We start from the raw sequence: 22,772 nt of genomic DNA on the forward strand, positions 1-22,772 counted from the left end.
TGGTAGAAGTCCGTGTTATTGTTTCAAGACAACAACAAATAAATAGAACTTGCGATTTAGTAAATCGGAGATTGAAAGAGGTAGCCAAGGATAGATTGAGTTTAGAATACCGGTAAACGTAATTCTGAAGATAAAATAAAAGCATCCAAAATGGGTATGGGGTTCATTTCTGAGTGAAATGCCCTAAAAACACGGATTTGTAACCACAGGCGTTAGCTGGCCCAAACACAGCGGGGAAATGCCTGCGAGTAAGCAATCGCTAGCAGCCATCACAAAACAATATATTTAGGTTTCCTTAGATTCAATGAACCTCAACGTTCATGGCTTCCTTGAAGCGGCTAAGTCCCCAGTTCCAGCTGAACATCTTACTCTATCTCCCGCTTAAATGCACGGCTCGCTAGAAAACCAAAGATATTAAATTATTAAATAACCGTAAATTATATTTACAAACAGTAAGCTATTATAGAATTACGAAGTACACTATTTTAATTTTTTATACTAGTTTTATAGCAATTTCAAAGTTTTATTAATAATATTTAAACTTTTTTAAGAAATAAGTAATTTATTAAAAGAATTAATAACTTTTATAATAATAATAAATCTTATAAAATCCTTATATGACTTTTTTAAAATAATATATATTGAATTTCATGATTTAAACATAACCTTTAAATGCCTTTTAAAATAAGAAATATAATTTTAAACTTTTGATTTTTTGAAAATTAAAATTTTATTTTTAATTTTTAAAAATAATTAAGAATAATTCATTTTAAAAGAACTTAGCTCGTTCTATTTCTCTAATACTACTATAAAAGAATTTTAAGCCCTTAAATTTTTAATTTTTAATATAAGTTTTTTTTAATAATTATTATATTTTTAATATTATTATTTTCAAAGTTATAATATAGAACCCTTTCTATTTTTATATATTATATTAAAGGAGTAAGTATTTTTATTAATTAATATAAAAGTTATAAAGGTATTAAAACTCTAAGTTTTCGCGATTTTCTATGTAATTCGGCCGTGCATATAAGCGGGAACTCGAGCACCGTTTTTTTAATCGTGTGACCCGCTGACAGGAGACAGGCTCTCATGCAGAGGACCACCCTTCGGCAGCTGGAGAGCGTACCTTATGTTCTGGATACTTGCAAAAGGTTCTACTATTGCCGTTAGCTGAATCTCTGAGTTCTGTCGTGAAGGCGGTCTCGTTGCCCAACAAAGGGAGCGTCGATTCCTGCGGGCAGCATGTGAAGGCCTGCCCTGCGACGATGCTGCATCGGCTGAATCGTGCTGCCTCCTTCCTTTCGTCTATGATTCTTAACAAGTTCCAGGAAAGGGGGATACGGCTACCCGTCGGCAATTCCTCGCTATGCTGGGGCCGACTTGTGGCCCGAACCGGGTGCGGAAATGCCTGCGAGTATGGTAGTGAGCTTGCACCCTACCGAAACAGTTGTAAAATCCACCATTCATGTTTCCTTCCGCTTGTCCTTATCGGCCCTTTCTTCAACCTGCTCCTCGTTGCTACCGGAGATGTTCTCCTCACGGTGGAAATCCACTTGGGGTGGACACCGCTCATCACAGTGTAGTGGTCTCTCCAAGCCTCGTACCATCTATTTTGGCAACCCTCTCCTCGCCTCTACCTTGAAGACGAGGAAGAACCGGCACGTGCTTTTTGATACTCTTGCTCTGCCCTGCCGTTGTGCCAGCCTTTCCGGCTTGCTCCTTGGACTTTTGCTCAAGCAAGGCATCTAGCTCGATCTATGTCAAGACCACTAACTTCGAAAATGTAATGGCAAGAACCTCGCTCTCAGGCAGGGAGGTGGAGTCCAACGATCCAAACTTTTGCCCCTCTGAAGTACTTGGAGGTTCGTTCTTAGGTATATACACATGTATATATTGTCCAGAAGAATCGAAGAAGACCGAATTTCGGCTCAGTGCCATGCCTGGGCCCTTCGAGGATGTAGATCGTCCGGATAGGGGAGCCAATCAGGCACCCGCTACCGAACAAGAAATACACCGGACCCACGTTGGAACGACCAAGGCTTTACATTGTTCCTTGCCTCGCCGTTGCCTAATGCAGGCTCGGTGAGCTGGTGCCTGGTGGAAAGCGTCCTGCACATAATTATGAGCAACAAGGAACGTCAACGGAGGACGTTGATTAATTCAGCAGCGCCCCGACTATATATCTCGATCGTTGCCTCACACTCGCGGCGAAATCCTGTTAGGTGACATCCCGTCTTACCCAGATCTCGACTCTTTCGTCGTCAACATGGTCACCTTTCTCGAATTGCCTCGAGAAATACGCGATAAAGTTATCAGCCTCGTCCTGTCCCATCACGAGGATGCTCCCACAGATGTATCCGACGCGAGCGGCCGAGCAGAGTTTGACGATGTTGGGCTCGTCCGATGGAGAAAGGGTGAAGATGTTATGTATGTACATTTCTATGAGCATGTATTTCTTTGCCGCGGGTCTCGGGATTTTTCTCTCCTCTGCAGACGTGCCTCAAGGTTGACGCGTGCAAATATTCTGGTGCTTGCGGGACTCCTAGGGCGTATATAACTGTTGCAACCCCCAATTTCGCCTCATTCGGCAATACTAACTCCGACATCCTCAGGTATATTGAGCACCCGCCGATGAGAGACTCCACATCACTTCTGCTCCTCAGCCATCAGTTACAAGAAGAAACCCAGGACGCAATTCGACTTCTACCAACAAACTCCTATGTCCTAGACGTCATCATCGCTCATGAGAGGAAATTGTGGGCAACATGGCTCTATGCTCCAGTGCTTACCGCGAGAGTGGACCGGGTTTATGCGACCATTAGAACGATTGGGTGTTATGAGAAAGGACTCTCGCTATTTGAGGGCGGCGATGGCGGGCCGCCTCAAATTACTATGTCGTTCTACAATCTCATCGAGCGAGGTCTGAGACTTGGTCCGGTGGGGCGTCGAACAAGGAAAGACGACAAGAAAATCAGCATCAAGGAGCTCGTCATAGATATCCGGACTCCTGATGTCCCATCCTCCAAGATCCTACCTAGGCAGCACTGTGAGCAGAGGAGAAAGGAACGGTATCGCAAAGAGAACGGACCAGATTATCTCCTTCATCCTGGTTACATTCTGGACTACGTGACATCGGATATTTGGGAGTTGCTCAATATGAGCTATCATAGTGCTTCATATGGGACTCTACTATATGAAAGGATCGGAAGTATCAAAGTGCTGATGGATGGAGAGCTGCATGAGGAATGGGATCTCGCAAAGTGCTTGGCCGATGTCAAGTTCAATGACTCCTTCGGACACCGTCCCCGAGAGACACGTCGAGAGGTGTTCTCCAGATGGAAGCTGCAGGCCCACCAAACCCGGATCGAGCTTGGCTTGCCTGTAACGCCTCTCAAGGAAGTGAAGGATGAGAAGGAGGGAAGTTCTTCAGTGTAAAGCGTTGGTTGGGTTTTCCTCGTCTATGAGCAATAAGACCAATGGTGGGAGAATGCATTGGCAGCTGTCAGTCTCCCAGTCCCACGGGGGACGATGCTCACTTTCCAAACTAAAAAAAATTAATTCTAGCAAACACTCTATCATCACATGTAAAGCCAGGGGACTTCGGCTTGTCTTCATACGTGGCCTCCCTGGATTCCGCTCTTCGATACTCCACGTCTTGAATCCGAGCATTAATGGTTTAACCCGGAAGTTCCTCCTTCCTCGACTAAGATTGTGAGCAGAAGTGTCGTCTTGTTGTTCGGCGTCATGGATGGAAGTAAGTCGTTCACAGTCTTGGTGGCGAGATTGGCGCCACGGTCCGGATCCAGGACGCACACATGCCTGAACCCTCACGATTTGAAGCATCATGGTATTCAGGAACGTACCGCCCATGAAGAGCGGTGATCAGCCCCAACTTGTTTTGCGGTATCGCCAAGGAGCGAACCAATATACCATTGGTCGGTGTAAACGAGAGTCACGAGGATGTCTGGATTCATCACCTCGACGACTGGTTGGTTCTAGATTCCGATTTGCGATATTTGGCTGATGCTTGCGCGTTCGAACGAGTGGAGTTCCTTCTGGCTCTCGTATCTCACTGGATTTGCTAGGGTTTGACCATGAAAATATATGAATTCAACCTTCCTCTCATATCTTGGACACTGAAGGCCAGGATCGATGCATCTTTGACAAGCTGGTGTCTATTCATCACACTATTGGTTCAAACTGGGGATTAATATGGATCTCAGGGGAACATTAAAACATCTGTACCTTTACTTCCCGTTTCCGATAATACCCATAACACTTTACGTGTGTGCGCCCACCAACTCCAACCGTATTTGTGGCTCTTTGAAAGCCTTGGACCAATTGCCGGGAAGGCACTCCCAATGGCCGTTAAAGGTGACACTCCGTCGCATGTATAGTACTAGAAAGAGAGATGCACGCGCGCTGTTCCTGCGTTTGAAGAAAAGTCAATAGTCGGCTTCGAGAATATGCGGGATGGAAGTTTACGACGGCGCATTGTTTGATTGTCAGCCGTCCCCAGCACACCTGAATTGGGAATTGGGGAAGACACTTCACATAAATTAAGCCACACGCTTGTCGGCCTTGCGACGATGATTTGCGGACTCAATCCTTAGCCTTGTTTTACTTGTCGCCTCAAACGTTATTAAATAACGTCTTGGATCTCCAGATCCCGAAGGCAAAGGAATGACCAAACATCTCTGGGCTGAGAGCTGGCATCGCATGCGGTGTTCCTCGTTCCTTGTATCAAGCCCAGGCTATAAACGCCTACACACTAAAGACGGATTGAACTCGGGCATCCTCCTTTGCTAGTGGAGACGCGGACGAACTGCCATCCCTGTGAACGAGGATAGAGGAGAAAAGATGTTGGTTCAGACCTTGGAAAGTGAGTACCCCTGGACGATCACGTGAGCTCGGGTCGTTCCATGATCCGTGCTTTTCAACCTCCTGTCTGACTCCCTTTCTTCGCAACCTCATTTGTGTCGGACTGAGTCAAAGGTTGATTAGATGCTCTATAAATTATCTAGAAACTCCTGTCTGGTTTTTTAGGAAAGCCGAAACACTGCGACATTTCCCCGGAGCGATTTGTCAGTAAAACCCCACGAACCACTAACCCCGGACACCTCCTTATCGGCAATAACCCCGCCAAGGTCATTGGTAGATCACACGCCATTTTAGGTGAGAACCGATGATATCAGAAGACATTTCACTCCACTCTTGGAGAAGTATAACTTCGCCTTTTTCTCGTTGAAACTCTCTTTTCCACCTCGTTCTCAAATTCCATTTTCAATCCCAACCCTTCAATCCAACAAGCGTTGCTTTAACATTGGGACTCGATCTGCACCTCATCATGGCGTGGGAGAAGACGGCTGCAGATAAGAAAGCTCGCATTGCGGCTTCGATCCCAGAAGAATGGCGTATCAAGACCTTGCCGACCGAAGACTCGGTCATGAACTTTCCAAAGGTCAGCGGCATCATGTCCCTTGAGGAAATAGCCATCACCGAATCATCAGCTTCAGATCTTGTAGCTCAGATGGCTGCGGGAAAGCTTACATCGGTCGCTGTTACAACAGCCTTTTGCAAGAGAGCGGCGCTTGCACACCAGCTGGTACGCTTCACAACGTTTTGGAGTTTCCCCTCCTCGCTGATCAGTAACCCCAGGTAAACTGCTCTCTAGAGTTCTTTCCCGAGATGGCATTAGCACGTGCCAAAGAACTTGATGACTATTTCCAAAAGAACGGGAAGCCTGTCGGGCCACTTCATGGTCTTCCTATTTCTCTGAAAGATCAATTCCGTATCAAGGTGAGCGGGATCCAGAACCCGAGTGGAACAGTGCTAATGAAACAGGGCCTTGAAACGTCCATGGGATATGTCTCTTGGATTGGAAAGTACGAGACAGAGAATTCCGTTTTAGTGGACCTCTTGTTGAAAGCTGGAGCTGTGTTCTACGTCAAGACCAGTGTACCTCAAAGTTTGATGGTTTGCGAGACGTTGAACAACGTAATCGGGAGAACTGTCAATCCACGCAACAAGAACTGGTCATGCGGTGGCTCGTCTGGGGGTGAAGGAGCTATGGTTGGGTTCAGAGGAGGTATTATAGGAGTTGGTACAGATATCGGTGAGTTGTTCTTCCAATCCATTTATACCAGACACGTTCTGACAACGCAGGTGGGTCAATTCGAGTACCTTCGGCGTTCAATTTTCTCTATGGTCTGAGGCCGAGTCATGGCCGTTTGCCATATGGAAAGATGGCAAATTCAATGGAGGGGCAGGAAACGGTTCACTCGGTTTGCGGTCCATTAACACACAGTGTCAAAGGTAATTCATTCATCAAAACGCCCAAGCTGGTGCTGATAAAATCAGATATGCGGCTTTTCGTGACCTCGGTTCTGGCTGAAGAGCCATGGAAGTATGACTCTAAAGTCATTCCAATGCCGTGGAGGCAGGCAGAAGCAGACATAATCAAGACAAAGCTAGGATCAGGCGGCTTGACCTTGGGATACTACAACTGCGACGGCAATGTGAGTTCTCCAATTTCTTTCTTCCAGTGAAAGGTGATAGTTATTAACAAAGTCAGGTCCTACCTCACCCACCTATTCTCCGGGGTGTCGAGACCGTTGTCTCCACGATGAAGAAGGCTGGACATATCGTCGTTGAATGGAAGCCATACAAGCATGACTTCGCTGTGAAACTAATTAACGGAATCTACGCCGGCGATGGCGGAACCGACATTTTCAACACTCTCAAGGAATCGGGAGAACCCGACATCCCCAATTTCAAGGATCTCATCAACCCTTCCCTGCCAAAAGTCGACATGAACGAACTCTGGGATATTCAACTCAAGAAGTGGGCATTTCAATCCGAATATCTCGAGCAGTTCCGCATTGCAGAAGAAAAGCTTGGGAAGGAGATCGATGCGATCTTGGCTCCTATCACCCCCACTGCTGCCGTGCAACATGACAAGTTTAAATACTACGGATACGCAAGCGCAATCAACTTGCTTGATTTCACCAGCGTCGTAGTTCCGGTGACTTTTGCCGACAAGAGCATTGACAAGAAGCAAGAGAATTATAAGCCCTTGAATGATTTGGACAAAATTATCCAAGAAGAATGTGAGTGCCACTGATTTTTCAAGATGCAGTGCTGACTTATTTTAGATGACCCGGGAGCATATCACGGAGCACCAGTCGCCGTTCAGATCGTTGGAAGACGACTCACAGAGGAGAGAATCATGGCTATTGCTGAGGAGATTGGACGCTTGCTGGGGAATGAGATCACGCCTTGATCGAATATCATTGAGCAAACTGCTCTCAGGATGTACACTCATGCCCATGAACTGAATGCGTTTGCTACAGTAGCGGAACAAGAAGCGTAAAGGGGTCTCGTATCTTGAGGTCATCACGTGATGCTACACCCTTTTTGACACCCATTACCCCTATCTCTCAGGAAAAGCCATGAGGGTTCCAAAGAGGCTTAGGTAGTGTCAGCAATTTCCTTAGGTTAAATTTAGAGAATCCAATGCGCCGTCGACGTCGATGCTAACATAGACCATGTTCCCAGTCCGTCGGCGATAATGCAAGACTCGATGCATATGCTTAATCAGCGAATGCTACTACTGAGCCATATTCCCGAATTCAGCAATGCCGAGTAATCTTTCCCAGTTGATTGAATGTTGCTGCAGACTTGTCTTCTTGGCGTAGTTATTATTTCCCTCTCCCTGACAACAGAGTCGAGGTGGGGTGGGGAAAAGACACCCGGGTCGAGATAACCAGTTACTCATCCACTTGAAATATACCTTCTGCATTAACCCCTAGAGTCCTACTAAGTAGGAATTAGCGCCTCATATGCTCTGTACAATCCAACCAAAGTTATAAACCATTCCCCATTCCTCGGATTCCAACCTCCACAACCCTTGACTTGCCCCAAACCTCTCTTCACCACGCCTTCCAATACAGCAATCATCATCATCGACCCCTACAACGACTTCCTCCACCCCAGAGGAAAGCTCAACGGCCTCCTTGCCGACAGCCTCAGAGAAACAGATACCATCACCCACCTAAAAGAACTTGTGACCGCCGCACGTCTCCACAAAATTCCCATCTACTACGGCCTCCACCAGCAATGCAAATCCGATTTCATCGCAGGCTGGAACCACGCAACTCCCTTACAGAAAAGTCAGAAAGAGAATTTGGCGTTTGAGGAAGGGAGTTGGGGGGTAGATATCTATGAGGGTCTTGAGCCAAGTTTGGAGAATGGAGATGTGGTTGTTTCGAAGCATTGGTCTAGCAGGTCTGTTTTAGTCTTTGTTCATGAGTTATTGGGGAGAAAGTTGATGGGAAGTGAAGTTCGTTCCATAGTACCGATCTTGATTACCAGCTTCGACAGAGGGATATTACGAACCTTGTGATGGGTGGGTTGACTTCAAATACGTGTCTTGAGTCAACTTATTGGAAAGTGATCGATTTATTAATGGAAAATCGATATATTGGAGGTTGACAATCTGTAAAATGACTAGATACAGGAGAGTGAAGAGTAAAAAAGGAGAGGAGGAATCTAAAGTACAGTTCTTATATACCAACTAGTGGGTGGCGATTTCCTCCAGTATATTATAAATCAGATGACTCATATATATTAGTGAGCGTTCCCTGAGCTTCCATAGTGAGCTATTCCATAGGCTTCCATAGTAAACCATTATAAATGAGAGTGGCGAAGCTAATATTAGTAGTTGAACCTGGTACTGGAAGGACTAGTAAGCTAGTACCAATTCAACACAACTGCTCGTTACGCATATGAGTTGTGGGTTTCCAAAGAAAATCAGTCCAAGGGATGCTAACGAGGAGTAGTGGGTATCATGTTACTATGCTCAAGGATACCACTGCCGGCTTCACCAAGGAGCAGAAAGATGCCGCAACCGAGATCGTTTGGCCGTTGTTTGCACATGAAGTCAAGACAGTTGGAGAATGGATCAAAACATTATAATCTTTAGCATTAATAAACGTCTTTGCCCGTCCCGTTAAATTTCCCGATTTTGAGATCCCCAAGCTGATCCCGAATATCCAAGGCAATCCAGAGCTGACACCCAATCAAGAGAAGTGACCGTATTCCCATCCATCATGCCAAGGACCATAACACACTTCCAACCAATTCTTTACCATGCCCCGCATCCCCAGATGTTCTTTCCCGCTCCGAAATTTTACCATCTCATTAACTCCCCTCAAATGGATCTCAAACTCTTCGGTGTTTCGGCCGCCGACCTGAGCATCTGGTCAATCTCTAAACCTTTGCCCATGAGAACCGTGAACTTACATTGAAAACAAGCAATATCAATGCAACCATGATCATCTCATCACTGGCCGCCTCTGCAGGGTCATTCATTTTCTCATTTGCGGCTCGGATGGTCTCAGCCTTAAACCAGAGGAGTGCCGCCGGATCCCTAAAACGTCGTTTCCGATTGAGGTGTACCGCTGCAGTCAGAAGCGTGGCGTAGAAGAACGGCTGGTACACCAAGGCAAAAGGAAGCCACGCGATTCGGGGCTCAATATCTGCCAGATTGTCTTCCAGATAACAGAACCAGGGGGCCAGTCTCTCTAGGTAGTATCTTATTAACAGCTGCTTCGGCACTGGCTCGCCTATCATCTCGGGGAGCATTGAGAAAGGGTCGAAGGTGCTTAGCGTGCCCAATGGCGGGTCATAATAGAGACCGCTAGCTACATTCGGGGACTTGGGTCTCACTGTGAGATTCTGGGAGAAGCTACTGTCGGCGTTGCTCGTATTAGAGCTACTGGAATCCAGAAAAGGAAATTGGTCAGGGTGTGCATAACGCCGCGGATGAGGAGCAACCACAAGAGAGGTCTCCGCCAATGCGTACACCGATTCTGTGGTTAAAACGACCTCCTCCCCCGTCAAGATCCTCTTGAGCTGAGAGATTGTTAACACGCCATCGTTGGCTGGATCCAATCGATTGGGATTGCTTTGCGGTTGTGTATATTAGTGAACAGCGTCCCAAGTAGGAAGTGGTGATTGTGACTTACTTTGCGGCACGATAGATGCATTTCTCGGGCAGACCCCTTTCCACACAATCGCTACAAGGCCGTTCACGGTTACATTTCTGCTTTCGTCTGTGACACTCCAGGCAAGAAAGTAAGCCACGATTGCGCTTCTTTGTTTGAGCACTATTGGAACGATTATTCATATTTGATAGCTTGAAATTGGGACAAAATTGTGCGAGAGAGCTGGGACTCCAGGAATCTCTGTCTTAAATCATTGCTAAAAGTATGGACATTTCTTGATCATTAATCGCCTTCCGGTGATAGTGGAGATAAACAGATAGCTTTTGTGAAGTGCTCGCTGATGAGGAAGGACGCCTTAGCACACTCGCATGTGCTGTTACCGCTAAAATCGGTGTTAATGCAGAATATCAAGCTAATTAGGAGAAGCTCAAACTAGACACCGAGAGTGAAAGAGGGGTTCAGGGGTAGGAGTGGCTGCTAAGCGAGTTGACAAGGGTGATTGTTGACCCCTCAATTGAAGATGCCAGAAGAAGCCATGCAAGAAACTCAAATGCTCACATAATTCAACTACTGTGCCACTTTAGAGTATTTAGTAAGCACGTGTGGCTTGTCAGCTATGAAGAAGTATGGGTGAGACTGGGGGCGAAAATCCCTGTAAAGCTAATTGAGGAGTGGCGAATTACTCGTCTGGTGGTAGTGAAGTTTGAGAGACTGCGGAAGAATATGTTTGTAGGTTTAAGGTAGATTGTTAACGTCTATCCCTGCGTGCCGAAAAACCCGGTGTGCCGAAAATACTTCATAGTTTGGAGGTCTTAAATCTCCACCATATCCATTTATAAAGCTATAATCTGTTCGTGATTGTTCTTTAGCTATTTCTCTACAAGGGCTTGACTTGCACTTAGAAAATCACTACAGTTTGGCTATGCTGTCGACCATCTTGTTGAGAGCGTCAAGAGCTGCTATAGCTATTACCCCCTGCTTTATCATGACTATTAACCTGTTCCCGGAATTCGGGGCCGTGCCATAGAGCTTCTATTACATTCAAATATTGCTCCCAAGTTTGAAAACACAGAGCAAAGGAAACCTACCTACTGGATTTATCCGGACAAAAGTGGGAGGTACACAAAATGCCAAGCATCTTAATAAGCGAGGAAGGATTTATCGTCCTTACCCTATATTGTATTCACAGCCACGCTAGTCGTATTTTTATTACGAATTTTATACGTATCACGTGAATATGTAGCGCAGTGTGGCGTTCTTCTAGAAGTTTCCACACCAGCTACGTGTCTACACAATATACATCCGAACGGTGGCGTGCAGCCGGCTCATTTAGGCTACATCGCCAGCACGTGCAAAATTGGTCTCTCAACTCCAACAAAACCTCTCAATTCCTGCCCGTGAATCGCAGAACAATCGGTTTTCAGTACTGTGGCCGGTTGCCCGTTATTAATGTGGACAGAACGCAACCGCCCCAACCGCCGTCGCCTATTTCAGTATTCCACTCCAGCCTTACCAACGTTACATCACAGTCAAATTGGCTCCTTATCATCCTATATCCGCCCTCAATACTTCTTAAAACCTGCCTATTGGCTCTCACTGCTTCAACTATGGAATTCTCATATTTAGCGCTTAACAACAACGAGATTCGTCTCCTCCGACTTTTGCCGCCCAAAGATCACGCCTCATTTAGCGTCCCCCCCGAGTTTGTCCTTACAACACATATCATCAGTAAAGCTCCGAAATACCAAGCACTATCATATACATGGGGCCCACCAGAAGATGGAATAGAGGACTACAAGGATTGCGAAAAAAAGCCCATAGTTATAGATGGACATTTGTTCCCCGTGTTCCCAAACTTGATAGATGCCCTATGCCATATCCGAAAAGCCGGGGAGTACACAGACGACATTAAACACATATGGATCGATGCGATTTGTATTAATCAAAAGAACCCGGTTGAGCGCGGCCAGCAAGTACAATTAATGAGCGAGATATATCAAACGGCAAGCCAGGTGCTCATATGGCTTGGCATGTCGAATATGGACAGCCGAACTGCATTCGACTTTATACACAACCAAAAAGATCTTCATCCCTTTGAATATCAGCAATACGTAGAAAACAATGGAGATTATTACGCTATTGCTTTCCGTGCTCTTTGCCAGGTTCTAAACCGGAGCTGGTTCACACGCGTATGGACGCTGCAAGAGTTTGCCCTCGCTTCGAATTTCGATGGTCCGCTGATGATCTGTGGTCGAGATCGTTTATAATGGAACTTATTCCATAGACTTGGCTCGATGGATAATGAGTTTCGCAGATACTATCTCAAAAACAAGCATTCCGGTCCTCTATCTGCACATTTTGGGGAGGCTCAGGATTACTGGAGAATTGTTTCTACTATGCAAAACATCCGGCGGAGTGTTCCATGTTTTGGCTATCACCTTCCTTATCTTCTTGAAGCAACAAGATATTTTGGCGCGAAGGATCCACGAGACCGGGTCTATGCTCTTCTCGGACTTGCTCAAGACGCATACCAACGGGAACTAAAAGTTGTTTATGAAGACAAAGTAGACGGTTCTGAGGAAGTTTACGTCAAAGTCTATATCAAAGCTGTCAAATGCACCGTTGAAATAGACCGCAGCCTCAACATCTTGGCACTTCAGACAACACAAAAGAAGCCGAAAGGCTTGCCATCATGGGTACCAGACTTCTCCTTAACACACCCACGCGGCTCTAGTCACCTTCTCCCACAAGATCTCGAGGAACCACAGATGAAAGCCAAATTGCCAGAAAGTTATTGGGCCCAATACTTAGCATCCGGCCGTTCGCGTCCACTAATTCGCTTTTCAGCGGATAACAGACATCTATCTATCAAGGGAGTCAGATTCGGTCGCGTTTGCGAAGTAATTGGGCCGTTCAATTCTCTCGAATCGTATCTTCAAGAGGCAGAATAATGCATTTCTCGAGCCGCTCCTATAAACATATCAAGTGGGAATCTATACGACGCACTTCATTGCCTCCGCCGCTACACTCGCGCATCGCTATGGCGAGTTTTCATTGCAGATAAAGATGAGACTGGACATGTACCCGCTCCTAACTGGTATGAAGGCGTAATCAAAGCTATGCTAAGTGGCGGCCATGTGCCAGTTTCACCGGAGACGGGCAGGACGAATATTGAGTTGCAACATCCGGCCTTAGTGCAAAGAAGCCTAGTAGCAGCGATTTCAAGTCGCAGGTTTTTTAGGACTAATTACGGCTTGGTTGGGATTGGTCCAGACAACATCAAGAATGGAGATCTTGTAAGTATAGTGTTCGGGGCTGATATGCCTTTAATACTTCGACCATTTGACAAGTTCCATAAACTTGTCGGAGCAGCTTATGTTCATGGCGTTATGAATGGAGTAGTGGTGGATATTCATAAACGTTTACGCACACGTGGACTTCCCCGACGGACATTTCATCTTCGTTAACGAAAGTTTAAATTTAATCCCGCTGATCTTGTCCTGTATACTATAACGTTGACTTTGCTGGGTATTGTGTATTAATATATTTTTCAATAACTAGAAGCGTCGACTTCAATATCCGCGGAAAGGTCCTTCAAGTGGACGCGGTCCCAATATAGTGGTGGAATGTTACTTGCGGCGACCAACAATCGCCGTAAGCAATTTGACCCCCTAATTCTGCTCAGCTCCCTAACATACTCGATAGCGGAAATCCTGAATATGGAGAGACCGAGAGAGACATTAACAACGGGAGGATAATCAGGCTTGGGTTGATGGAAGACGGCTCAAAGATGTTTGGAAGCTAGAAATTATGCTTCAAAACATTTGATATGAAGAAATATAGATTGAGTTTAAACAGAATTCTGATTCCATGGCATTCATCGGGACATAATATGCGGCTACCATGTCAATAATTCAGAGCCTCCCTCTGAGCCCAATCCCCCAACAAATGTGCGGTTACTCCGAGTAGAAGGTTGAAGCAATACATGAATAGGAACGCGGTCATGCGTCCGGCGTTCCTTCCTCTCGTGAGGCCATATGCATTTCTATCTGCTTTTGTGTGCCCCTCCCCGTTATCACTCTGCCGTTTTTATCTTTGAAGCTATAGTTCCAGACATGCTCGCTAGTATCCTCCCGAGAACGAAAATCTGGGGCCGCCCGAGGTGGCAGATAAGGATCGGTAGTATACCGCCAATCTATCTCGATTGTACGGCATGCGGCAGGTATTGTTGCTAAGGCTTTATGTACCTCTCTCTGCTGCAAATAAAGGAGAAAGGGGCTTTGTAGCCCCCAAGATTTGCTGTAGTTAGGGCACGAAGGGAGCTTGCATGGGTAGGCCCATTTGAGTCCGAAAGGGAGGTCGGCATCGTTAACCTCGTCATTGAGCTCAGAAGGAACAGGAGAGCTAGAGGCCAAGGAAGCCATATATCTGTATTGCGATTAAGGCGGAAGTAGTGGAGGGTATCTATAGGATGCGGAAAACTGGGTTAAGGTGATTCAGTTTAACTTAGAACTCTTCCCTCGGCACGCAGGACAACTGGTTAGACAACGCATAGTTATAGTCTTACCGCCACAAGCTTGGATCTGGACAGCGTACTAAAATAAAATATACCGTAATAATTCTTCGGGATATGCGGAGTTGTTTTGGCTTTCGGTCTATTTGATTGGAGGTACTGACTAGCATCGCGATATTGTATAAAGATTAGCGCCACCGTAGCTATATAGCTAAGAACGATTTCTAGCAAGGTAATAAGCCCCTAAGGCTCGGGAATAACATTTTTATAAGTATTAGAAGTGATAAAAGCTCGATGGCAGAGCTGCGGTAAGGAACTCTATTATGCTATGAACGAAGACTATCTATAAATTAGGCGCAAGGGCGATAATGCGAACCTAATTTTCTAATAGGAGGGGTTTAGGGTGTCCGGGAGTTGCCACGGAATATAATTTATAAAAAATATAGGAGATATTGAGGTGTGCACAGATTTTAAGATGCTTAACGAGGGTAAAGTCAAAGTACCTATTATTATTTTCGGCACGGTGGGTTTTTCGCCACGCAGGGATGGACGTTAATCTTTTTTATAAAAAAGTTTTTTGGCGGACCTGAGGGTATTTCCGAATATTCTTTCGGCTTCGCAGCCCTTTGGTCAGCACTTCTGTTCCTGCCGCTCGCACCTTCAGAGTTGAATCGTAGGCCACCCTGCATCACCAATGAAGCCGAGGAAGCAGCAACCGAAGGTTTGCCGTCTAGATACTTCTTCAAGACCTTGGAAATCACCTCAAGCTGAGGGCTTTGACGAACAGGCTCCTTCTTATTCCAAGCTCCGCTTTACACGTTTCCACGTTGCAGATCTGAGAGGGGAGACTTCTGGTACCATGGTTTAATGTGGAAGGAGCTTCCTCAAGAGGGCAATCCTGTTCTTTCGCCAATCAAATGCGTTTGGCCGTGGCCAATCTGGATTCTCAGATATTCGAGACTTTCAAAAGCTACGAGCCCACTAACTCGTCTACTGTAGGCTACCCATATTCACTTGAAGGAAAGCTGTTTTGACAATAAAGGCAAAGGCTGACCTGTGACAGAGAAAATGAGCTGTGCAATAAAGATCCCAAGACAGGGATAAAGCATTCACTTGAAGACAAACCGGTTCGACAACGAAGTCAAAGGTGACCGACGACAGAGAAGATACGATGTGCAACGAAAGTCGGGAGGTTAGACTTTATTCACTTGAGAAGTAGAGACAAGACGGTTTGGTAATAAAGGTAAAGTCGAAGGTAATGAAGAGAATCATTGTTTATAAGTGAAACCCTCTCTTCAAGATGAACATTTAAGAACTACCAAGTGTTCACTTGAGAAGGTGACTTTAAGGAATCGACTACGATCTTTCTTATAACTTCCCAAACAATTGAAGTTCAAAATTCACATCCTTTTAAGCTCTTAAGCTACTTTTTTTGTGATAAACAACACTGTCTTAGCCGGTCCCTGCCTTCGATTATGGGAAATTGGTTTCTACATTAAGCACGAAGTATAAAGCAACCTACCTAGTCAGCTTCGCCTCTTCCTATTCAATCACAATACTCACCTCAACGAACTTTCACTTGGCGTTCAGACCAGCTCTTCTGACAAATTCTTTCAATTTCAGGCTACTCAAAACACTCTTCAGTCTTACTCAACTTATCAGAGGACTTTTACATGCACTTCAGATCACCTCTCTATTACTCAACACAAACTGGTTTAGCTTATTTCATTAAAGCAAACATAACTCACCTATCCCGTCATGCAAACATGGAGCTCGCATTAGCCACTATTTTCTTTTCCCTCATCATCCTTGCCCTCTTCCTGCTCATCACCGCCGCACCCTTCGATCGAGCTCCTCATCTTCGAAGCAAGCACCATCGACAATCGGTCCATCGATGCAATCCAACCTCCCCCGAATCGTGATCTCTGCAAGTAAGCCGAAATTTGAAGTCCATAACAAACCCATGCTGACTCGAGCTTTCCAGGTGGGGCGTGATCACGTCAGGTCGCCAAAGGTTTGGGTGTTACTATGCTTCTGGTTGCATGGATCCTACCTTCATCTGCGATCTTCCACTTGGAAAGAAAGTACCCTTCGGGAGCTACGAAGTGTCGTGTTACGTGTTTTGGTGCTTTAGCCTTTTGCTGTAGCAGCTTTGATTGCAATTGGCTTGTTGTGAGGTGTTTCTCTTGATCTCTTGGTCATTGAGGAACTTGGAGCGAGGCGATCCTGTTGAGCTTCAAGTTTCCCGAATGGCGAGGAACATTTGCTGTAGAACGAGAGACACAACTTATTGCCTCCCGCCTTCATATCATTAGACATACAACATATCTGCGTTACACTCCATCAGGTGATAAATTCATGATTTGGAAAGTGCTTAACCCGTCTTGGTATCTTTAGAGTCTTGGAAGGAAGTAATCCCTTTTATCGGTTGATATCCGGGTTAAGCATATGCATGGCACTGGACTGAAAGTGAATGAAAGCTTTTGGGAAAAGATACACTTGATATTTCTCAGTCTGCTTCCCTGACATGTTGTCCTTCGAGCTTACGCTGCTGTGTTTCCCTCGAGGATAAGCCTTCTCTCTTCACGTTGGGGCTTGATAAAAAAACCTGATCGATTTACTGGCAATCTTCACCCCCAACTTCATACGCTCACTTACATCCAATCAGGGGCTACCTTCACTTTATTTCCACCCTTCATTCAACATCACAGCCCCGAGGGAACACAAATCGTATTGAGCTTCTGACTCATTGCACATGCAAAGGAACAGGACCTAAACTAACAGTCAACATGCGGTCAATAGTCGATATCCTCATCCCTCTCCTCACCTTCTCATTCCTCGTGGTTGGGGAAACGATCCCCTGTCCACCCCACCAGCTCAACACTGCCACTCCAGCTTCCATCGACAATGCCTCGATCACGCTTATCTCACCCACGCGCAGCAGCTCACATTCCACATCAACAACCATCTACAATTGCGAATGCCAGGACAGCCCGGACGTCAGAATCTTCACAGCTCCATCTACCGCAGTAGCTTCAGCCCCTCCGGTCCAACCAACAAACAATGTTACCGTGAAGGTCACACTGACGTACGTTACAACAGCGAATTACACCTCTTCAGGTCTCCCAAATTCCGCACAATCTACTTCGGTGAATATTACCAACTCCAGAATCACGCCGGCAGCTACTGCGAGTAATACTCAGAGCTCTTCCTCGTCAAGCTTATCAAACTCGGTACCACCCACTTCGAGCCTCTCTTCAGGCTCCACAATCACTGCGGCCGTCACTGCAAGCATCTCCACCTTCAGTTTGACCGTCTCGGTACCCTCCACTTCGAGTCTGTTCTCAATCTCCATCATCACCACCCCATCGCTATCGGCAACCGCGAGTTCCACTGGAAGCTCTACGCCTGTGAATTTCACAGCCTCGATACAAACCACTGCGAGCGTCGCTCCAAATCCAGTTTTCACTTACGTGGGGGTGCTGCCGGGAACCACCATCACCACAGTGGCCATTTCCCCAACTCTGCCACCTCACAATAATATCACGAATTCCACAACGTCGGGTGCATCTTCTGCTGAGTTGATGGGATCGAATAACCCGGTCAAGATTGTCGTGGGCATTGTTGTGGGGGCAGTTGTCCTTGCTGGATTGTGTGAGGTATGAATACGCATATGCGGAAGAAGAAAATAGATACTGACTAACCTCCGTCCCTGCGTCCCGAGACGCACCCTGTCACGAGACGAATCTATAGTTTTGGAATCACAAATTTTTTCTTAGTAAGTCTATGAAGTTGTTATTAATATATTACTTTCTTTAACTATTTCTCCCTAAGGAGACCACTTAATAATAAGAAAAAGAATACGGTTAATTATGCTGTCGATCGTTTCAATCACGCTACCGATCGCTGCTTCCGCTGTCCCCCCTTGTTTAATCGCGACTATTAAAGTCTTTTCAAAATTCGGAGCACTTAAGGAAAGGTCCTATTATGAAATAATATGGCTCCACATTTTAAAGACACTCAGAGAGGAAAAGAATACAGTCCGGGAGTTACGCCGGTGCGATGAGACGGTCTACCACTGGGTGCACTTGTTTTAGTGCTTAGTAATGTACATTAGCCTAGATAAAATTTACTATGTTCACGCCCGGGCTCGCTATATTTTACTTTAGCCATGATTCTCAGGCTTAGTCACGCGTGTGGCGTAAGAGCAGGTTTCTCGAACATTCCATCGGCAGGTGGCAGCACGCTGGTGCCTGGGCACTGGAGCGCCGTCACTCGTCTCTTTCTACATCACCATCGCGACGGCGGGATAACATGGACAGAGCCAGTCAAGTCCTAGCGCAAGGTGAGTCGTTCAGATGCCGGTGCCCAAATGCCCGGTTCAGATGCTAGGTGCTCGCTACGACCAAGCCGTAGCCCTTCTGGGTTCCAACCCTCACATCCCAGATCACGTGTGACTGCCTATTACGTGTCTTGGGTAGTGGTGCCTCTATTGCCGTGCACGTCGCCGTCGTGCCATGTTATTACCATCTGAAATGCTCTTAAAGTCTTTGCTAAGTCATCGTTGTCTTGCGTGCTGATACCGGCTCCTCTCGCCAGTCTTTCGACCTTTACGGACTCCATAAGGTCATCTACGAATTCCTCAGCAATTTTGTAAGAGGAGCGGATTCTCCTTGGAGGCTTTGGCTGGAAATCGGAGAGGTTCGTTCTAGGTATACTACGTAGTCGATTACAAAATCGGCTTCCACTCCGCACTCGCTAGACGTTTCTGAGCCCCACCTACCAGAAGTGGCTGACTTTAGTATCATACGACCAGCAAGCGCGAAGCACATCACAACGCCTATAGAATAAACTTGAACCTTCTAGAATATTATAAGCTTAGTATATAGATGTCACTTCCCCCAAGCCCCTCTTTATCATAGTTATAAAAATATATTAACTTAACTTAGAGAAGAATGATTCGAATATACAAGTGAAAGAAAAAGTGTTCTTCTAATAATACTTAATATATAAATGAATCAGAAACATTAACTGTGAATGAGCAGCGCTACAAAGTACTGCTATATTCTATTTGACTCTTGTAAACTACTAAGCATAATAGAATAATTGTTTACACAGGCCGTCGTGATTAGATGTTCGGAGCCTAATAATAAGTTATAGCCAGTACATGCTCTTTGGTAAAGTAGCGATGCTTCTTCATACTCTTGTTTCTTCTGAAGTAGATAAGCAAGACAGTAAACACTCGTAAGCGTATCAGGGTGCGTCTTGCCGAGCACCTCTTCCCTTATCTCGAGCGTCTGGCGGTTCATGGCCTCGGCGTCGGCGTACTTGCCCTGCCTGTCGAGCACTGCAGCGAGGTTGCTCATAGTCGTGAGCGTTGAAGGATGCGTCTTGCCGAGCACCTCTTCCCTTATCTCGAGCGTCTGGCGGTTCATGGCCTCGGCGTCGGCGTACTTGCCCTGCCTGTCGAGCACAAGAGCGAGGTTGCTCATAGTCATGAGCGTTGAAGGGTGCGTCTTGGGCTGCGTAGTCTCCCTGATCCTGATCACCTGCTCGAGCAGGCCCCTAGCTGCTTCATTCCTCCCAAGGTTTATTAAGCTTCTTGCTTGAAGGTCATAGAGCGGCAACAAATCTTCCGATGGCTTGTCAGGTTTCTGTCTAAGCTCAAGGAACATGTCTTGTAGCAATTGGCCAAGCCTAGTATCTTGTCGCATACCCAGCAGAGCCCAACCACACTCGAGAAGAATTGAAGTGATAACTGTTTTCGATACTAAGTCGAATGCCTTCTTGACCTTTAAGTCTAAGTAAGACAAGACATGAGGAAGGAGACGTCTCTCTTGTATTTGCCACATGCGAGTATTAGAGCGAGAAAACCCAAGAACACAGCCAGTTGCGATCCATGCCACGCCTTGACGCTTTGAATCCTGTCGATCCTTGGCCCAAGCGTGAGTCAGTGGGTGCATCGATAATCCCACGCAACTGTTCAAATCTTGTCGAGTGGCTAATGAAAGCGAGACAAGGAGAGCACTGGCCTCGGTAAGACGAAAATGGTCCCATTTATCTTCGTCTGGGACCATGAGTTTTGGCAACTGCAAGATGTGGTCTCGAGAGAATTCATTGATACCTCTATCCTCATTACTAGCCTGGGAGATCTCTCTGCAACCCTTCCATGCCTCCTCGAAAATCTGAAAAGGAAGTACGCTAGAGTCAAACATCGACAGAATCTCAAGTAAGCGAAGAGCATCGCGTACAGACTCGGTTTGAGATTGTTCCAAGACATCTGCGGAGGCTTCGAAGGTTGCGTACACATCGCGATACCTCGACTGGGCTTGCTTAGGTCTATATTTCAAGAGCCGTTGTCGCTGCCGTTGGTAGACTTCAGGGTACTGGTAGAGCTGGCAGTGGCCTTGACTGATATACGCTCCAGCTTGTATTAAAGCAAGCGTGTATAATCCTAGGAGGCGGGCTACTTCTCGGGCCTGATTATCATATGCTAGCCACGATCCTGGAGCTAGCTCGGCTGCTTTGAGCAAGAGTTCTTTCGAGTCCTCTTCTTCTAGACCGCCAAGTACTTCGAAGGCGTCTACACTATACTGCTTGCATTCGGTAATACGAGATGTCATGAGAACAGCACCGTGATTACCTGGTGGAAAGTAGATTTGGTAGTCGAAGCCCGGGTCGTCGGCATTATCAAGGATAAGGAGCCAGCTTCGATACATTGTCGCAAGAACTTGAAGTGCTTCGGGGACACTTTCAATTGAGCGCCCAAGTAGCTTTGCAACGGCAATAAAGTCACGCTCAGCGGTGGAAGGCTTGTCGACGTCGACCCAGAATATTCCCCAGAACCTATAGCATAAGCTAAAATACTTGTAAGTCTTCAAGGGTTATCGGAAGGACGTACTTTTGCTTCATTAAGCTTGCAACTTGTAAGGATATCTCGCTCTTCCCTTGCCCGCCTAATCCCGTAATCACGTATCTCCTCTGGCATTGGGCCGCAGATATTGATTCGCTTTGCAAAGCCCTCTGGATTCGGGAAAGTAGATCAGAACGCCCAGTGAATAGCCTATTAATAGCCCGAGGTACCATCCAGTATACATTACCATATATATTAGTGCCTGTACCAAACTCAAACATGTTAGCCAACTATAATTACAGCTCTCAATAAGTCGAGTCCTTATGGAACTTATAAACCTTACCTTTTGAATATTCGCCAATCTCCTTCTCCAGCCGAATAAAGGCATTTTCTCTCCCCTCGCCATAAATCAACGGCATGTACAGGTCGAAAATTCCCAATAAAGAATAGGCTTCGTCTTCTTTGCGCTTGGCCGTGCGTTTCGCTACCCATAGCATCCGCTCTTCAATAGTCAATTCAATGAGAGGCTTCCCTTGAAATACTTCTACTGGAATCCCCGTAATCTCGTGAAGTAATAATTCTAGCAATCCCTTGTCGCCTAATCGTTCATCCTCCTGAGAGAAGAACTCGACTGACCGTGGGGCAATAAGCTCTTGAAGTATCCAGGCTCGAGTGAACCATCTACTGTACCGGAATTCTGGTTCCCACAAAGACCGAGAGAATAACTCCTTTGTATCACTTCGTATAGAGACATCAGACAAGTAGACGTAACACTTGACCGCATTCTGATACCAACGGAACATCGAATTGATAGCTTCCGAAAGCTCTGTGTGATTAGATTTGTTAATACAATACGTGTCTACCCAGAAGTACTGTAGCCCATCTCTTGCTGCTTGCTCGCCGCAAAATCGAATCTTTGTATATCCAGTCTTATCTATGTAATTTCCTGCTTTGAAGTCGTCGAAGGCGACTTCCTCTGTATCCTTCCCCCAAGTATGAGACAGTATCGCGTATGGCGGAACATGTTCGGTGTAATCCTCGGTAAGGCTGAGGTTACCGCTTTCAAGGTGCAGGAGACGCATTCTCATACCAGGATCGGCCAGATAGACTTTCAAATAGTAGGCAAAGGGAGCACAGAGGTCGATGCGCGACTGCCAGTGAATGAAGAGGAAACTTTCTGCGCATTAGGCATCAAGCGGTCGGTGTCAAATGTCATGATGAGGCTCGCGCTTATGTCGCCAATGGCGGGGGCATTACTAAGCAATGTATAACTCACTTAAACATTCACACGTGACCAAGCAAGTATTGACAGTACCATGGTGCGTTGAAAACGCAAAGTGGGGACTATAGAGTTCTCTCTTGTATAATATGCAGAGATAAGAAACTATATGGGACT

General features: G+C 46.1%; 9 protein-coding genes across 9 annotated transcripts; 6 read left to right on the forward strand and 3 right to left on the reverse strand.

The window, feature by feature from the left end:
- Nucleotides 1-2,011: 2,011 nt before the first annotated feature.
- On the forward strand, nucleotides 2,012-3,643 carry K444DRAFT_346943 (uncharacterized protein). Its single transcript, XM_024872074.1, has 2 exons — nucleotides 2,012-2,430; nucleotides 2,616-3,643. Exons 1-2 carry the CDS (start codon nucleotides 2,270-2,272, stop codon nucleotides 3,436-3,438), a joined length of 984 nt encoding a protein of 327 aa, XP_024739540.1. The 5' UTR covers nucleotides 2,012-2,269; the 3' UTR covers nucleotides 3,439-3,643.
- A 1,707-nt stretch (nucleotides 3,644-5,350) lies between these two features.
- Nucleotides 5,351-7,285, forward strand: K444DRAFT_524687 (amidase; the record flags this gene model as incomplete). The annotated part of the gene is made up of 7 exons (XM_024874372.1): nucleotides 5,351-5,608; nucleotides 5,662-5,802; nucleotides 5,848-6,118; nucleotides 6,169-6,318; nucleotides 6,364-6,521; nucleotides 6,578-7,112; nucleotides 7,158-7,285. 7 exons carry the CDS (start codon nucleotides 5,351-5,353, stop codon nucleotides 7,283-7,285), a joined length of 1,641 nt encoding a protein of 546 aa, XP_024739541.1.
- Nucleotides 7,286-7,936: 651 nt separating this feature from the next.
- K444DRAFT_525044 (Isochorismatase hydrolase) lies at nucleotides 7,937-8,979 on the forward strand (the record flags this gene model as incomplete). Its single annotated transcript, XM_024874408.1, has 4 exons — nucleotides 7,937-8,289; nucleotides 8,346-8,454; nucleotides 8,759-8,796; nucleotides 8,844-8,979. Coding segments are annotated over 4 exons (636 nt in total), but the record flags the coding sequence as incomplete, so codon positions are not given.
- On the reverse strand, nucleotides 8,972-10,588 carry K444DRAFT_557801 (uncharacterized protein). Its single transcript, XM_024876797.1, has 4 exons — nucleotides 10,571-10,588; nucleotides 10,032-10,394; nucleotides 9,307-9,970; nucleotides 8,972-9,254 (listed from the first exon to the last, which is right to left on the reverse strand). The coding sequence occupies exons 2-4, from the start codon at nucleotides 10,190-10,192 to the stop codon at nucleotides 9,084-9,086; spliced, it is 996 nt and encodes a 331-aa protein (XP_024739543.1). The 5' UTR covers nucleotides 10,193-10,394; nucleotides 10,571-10,588; the 3' UTR covers nucleotides 8,972-9,083.
- A 1,155-nt stretch (nucleotides 10,589-11,743) lies between these two features.
- On the forward strand, nucleotides 11,744-12,226 carry K444DRAFT_482396 (heterokaryon incompatibility; the record flags this gene model as incomplete). Its single annotated transcript, XM_024873025.1, has 1 exon — nucleotides 11,744-12,226. A coding segment is annotated over one exon (483 nt), but the record flags the coding sequence as incomplete, so codon positions are not given.
- A 705-nt stretch (nucleotides 12,227-12,931) lies between these two features.
- Nucleotides 12,932-13,563, forward strand: K444DRAFT_610684 (uncharacterized protein). Its single transcript, XM_024879794.1, has one exon. It carries the CDS (start codon nucleotides 13,130-13,132, stop codon nucleotides 13,475-13,477), a length of 348 nt encoding a protein of 115 aa, XP_024739545.1. The 5' UTR covers nucleotides 12,932-13,129; the 3' UTR covers nucleotides 13,478-13,563.
- Nucleotides 13,564-14,011: 448 nt separating this feature from the next.
- K444DRAFT_523720 (uncharacterized protein) lies at nucleotides 14,012-14,434 on the reverse strand (the record flags this gene model as incomplete). The annotated part of the gene is made up of 1 exon (XM_024874307.1): nucleotides 14,012-14,434. The coding sequence occupies one exon, from the start codon at nucleotides 14,432-14,434 to the stop codon at nucleotides 14,012-14,014; it is 423 nt and encodes a 140-aa protein (XP_024739546.1).
- A 2,878-nt stretch (nucleotides 14,435-17,312) lies between these two features.
- K444DRAFT_627540 (uncharacterized protein) lies at nucleotides 17,313-18,188 on the forward strand (the record flags this gene model as incomplete). Its single annotated transcript, XM_024882815.1, has 1 exon — nucleotides 17,313-18,188. One exon carries the CDS (start codon nucleotides 17,313-17,315, stop codon nucleotides 18,186-18,188), a length of 876 nt encoding a protein of 291 aa, XP_024739547.1.
- Nucleotides 18,189-19,611: 1,423 nt separating this feature from the next.
- Nucleotides 19,612-22,566, reverse strand: K444DRAFT_661752 (HET-domain-containing protein; the record flags this gene model as incomplete). The annotated part of the gene is made up of 4 exons (XM_024886617.1): nucleotides 21,720-22,566; nucleotides 21,425-21,638; nucleotides 19,726-21,369; nucleotides 19,612-19,666 (listed from the first exon to the last, which is right to left on the reverse strand). Exons 1-4 carry the CDS (start codon nucleotides 22,462-22,464, stop codon nucleotides 19,612-19,614), a joined length of 2,658 nt encoding a protein of 885 aa, XP_024739548.1. The 5' UTR covers nucleotides 22,465-22,566.
- Nucleotides 22,567-22,772: the final 206 nt, after the last annotated feature.

This window comes from Hyaloscypha bicolor, assembly GCF_002865645.1.
Source record: "Hyaloscypha bicolor E unplaced genomic scaffold K444scaffold_53, whole genome shotgun sequence".
Classification (NCBI taxonomy): domain Eukaryota; kingdom Fungi; phylum Ascomycota; class Leotiomycetes; order Helotiales; family Hyaloscyphaceae; genus Hyaloscypha; species Hyaloscypha bicolor.

Bases quoted from the DNA above. Each gene is read 5' to 3' on its own strand.
- K444DRAFT_346943 (XM_024872074.1), top strand. From the start codon at position 2,270: ATGGTCACCTTTCTCGAATTGCCTCGAGAAATACGCGATAAAGTTATC. The intron at 2,431-2,615 runs GTATGTACATTT...CGACATCCTCAG, and splicing joins AGAAAGGGTGAAGATGTTAT to GTATATTGAGCACCCGCCGA.
- K444DRAFT_557801 (XM_024876797.1), bottom strand. From the start codon at position 10,192: ATGAATAATCGTTCCAATAGTGCTCAAACAAAGAAGCGCAATCGTGGC. The intron at 9,971-10,031 runs GTAAGTCACAAT...ACAACCGCAAAG, and splicing joins TGCATCTATCGTGCCGCAAA to CAATCCCAATCGATTGGATC. The intron at 9,255-9,306 runs GTAAGTTCACGG...CCAGATGCTCAG, and splicing joins TGATATTGCTTGTTTTCAAT to GTCGGCGGCCGAAACACCGA.
- K444DRAFT_610684 (XM_024879794.1), top strand. From the start codon at position 13,130: ATGCTAAGTGGCGGCCATGTGCCAGTTTCACCGGAGACGGGCAGGACG.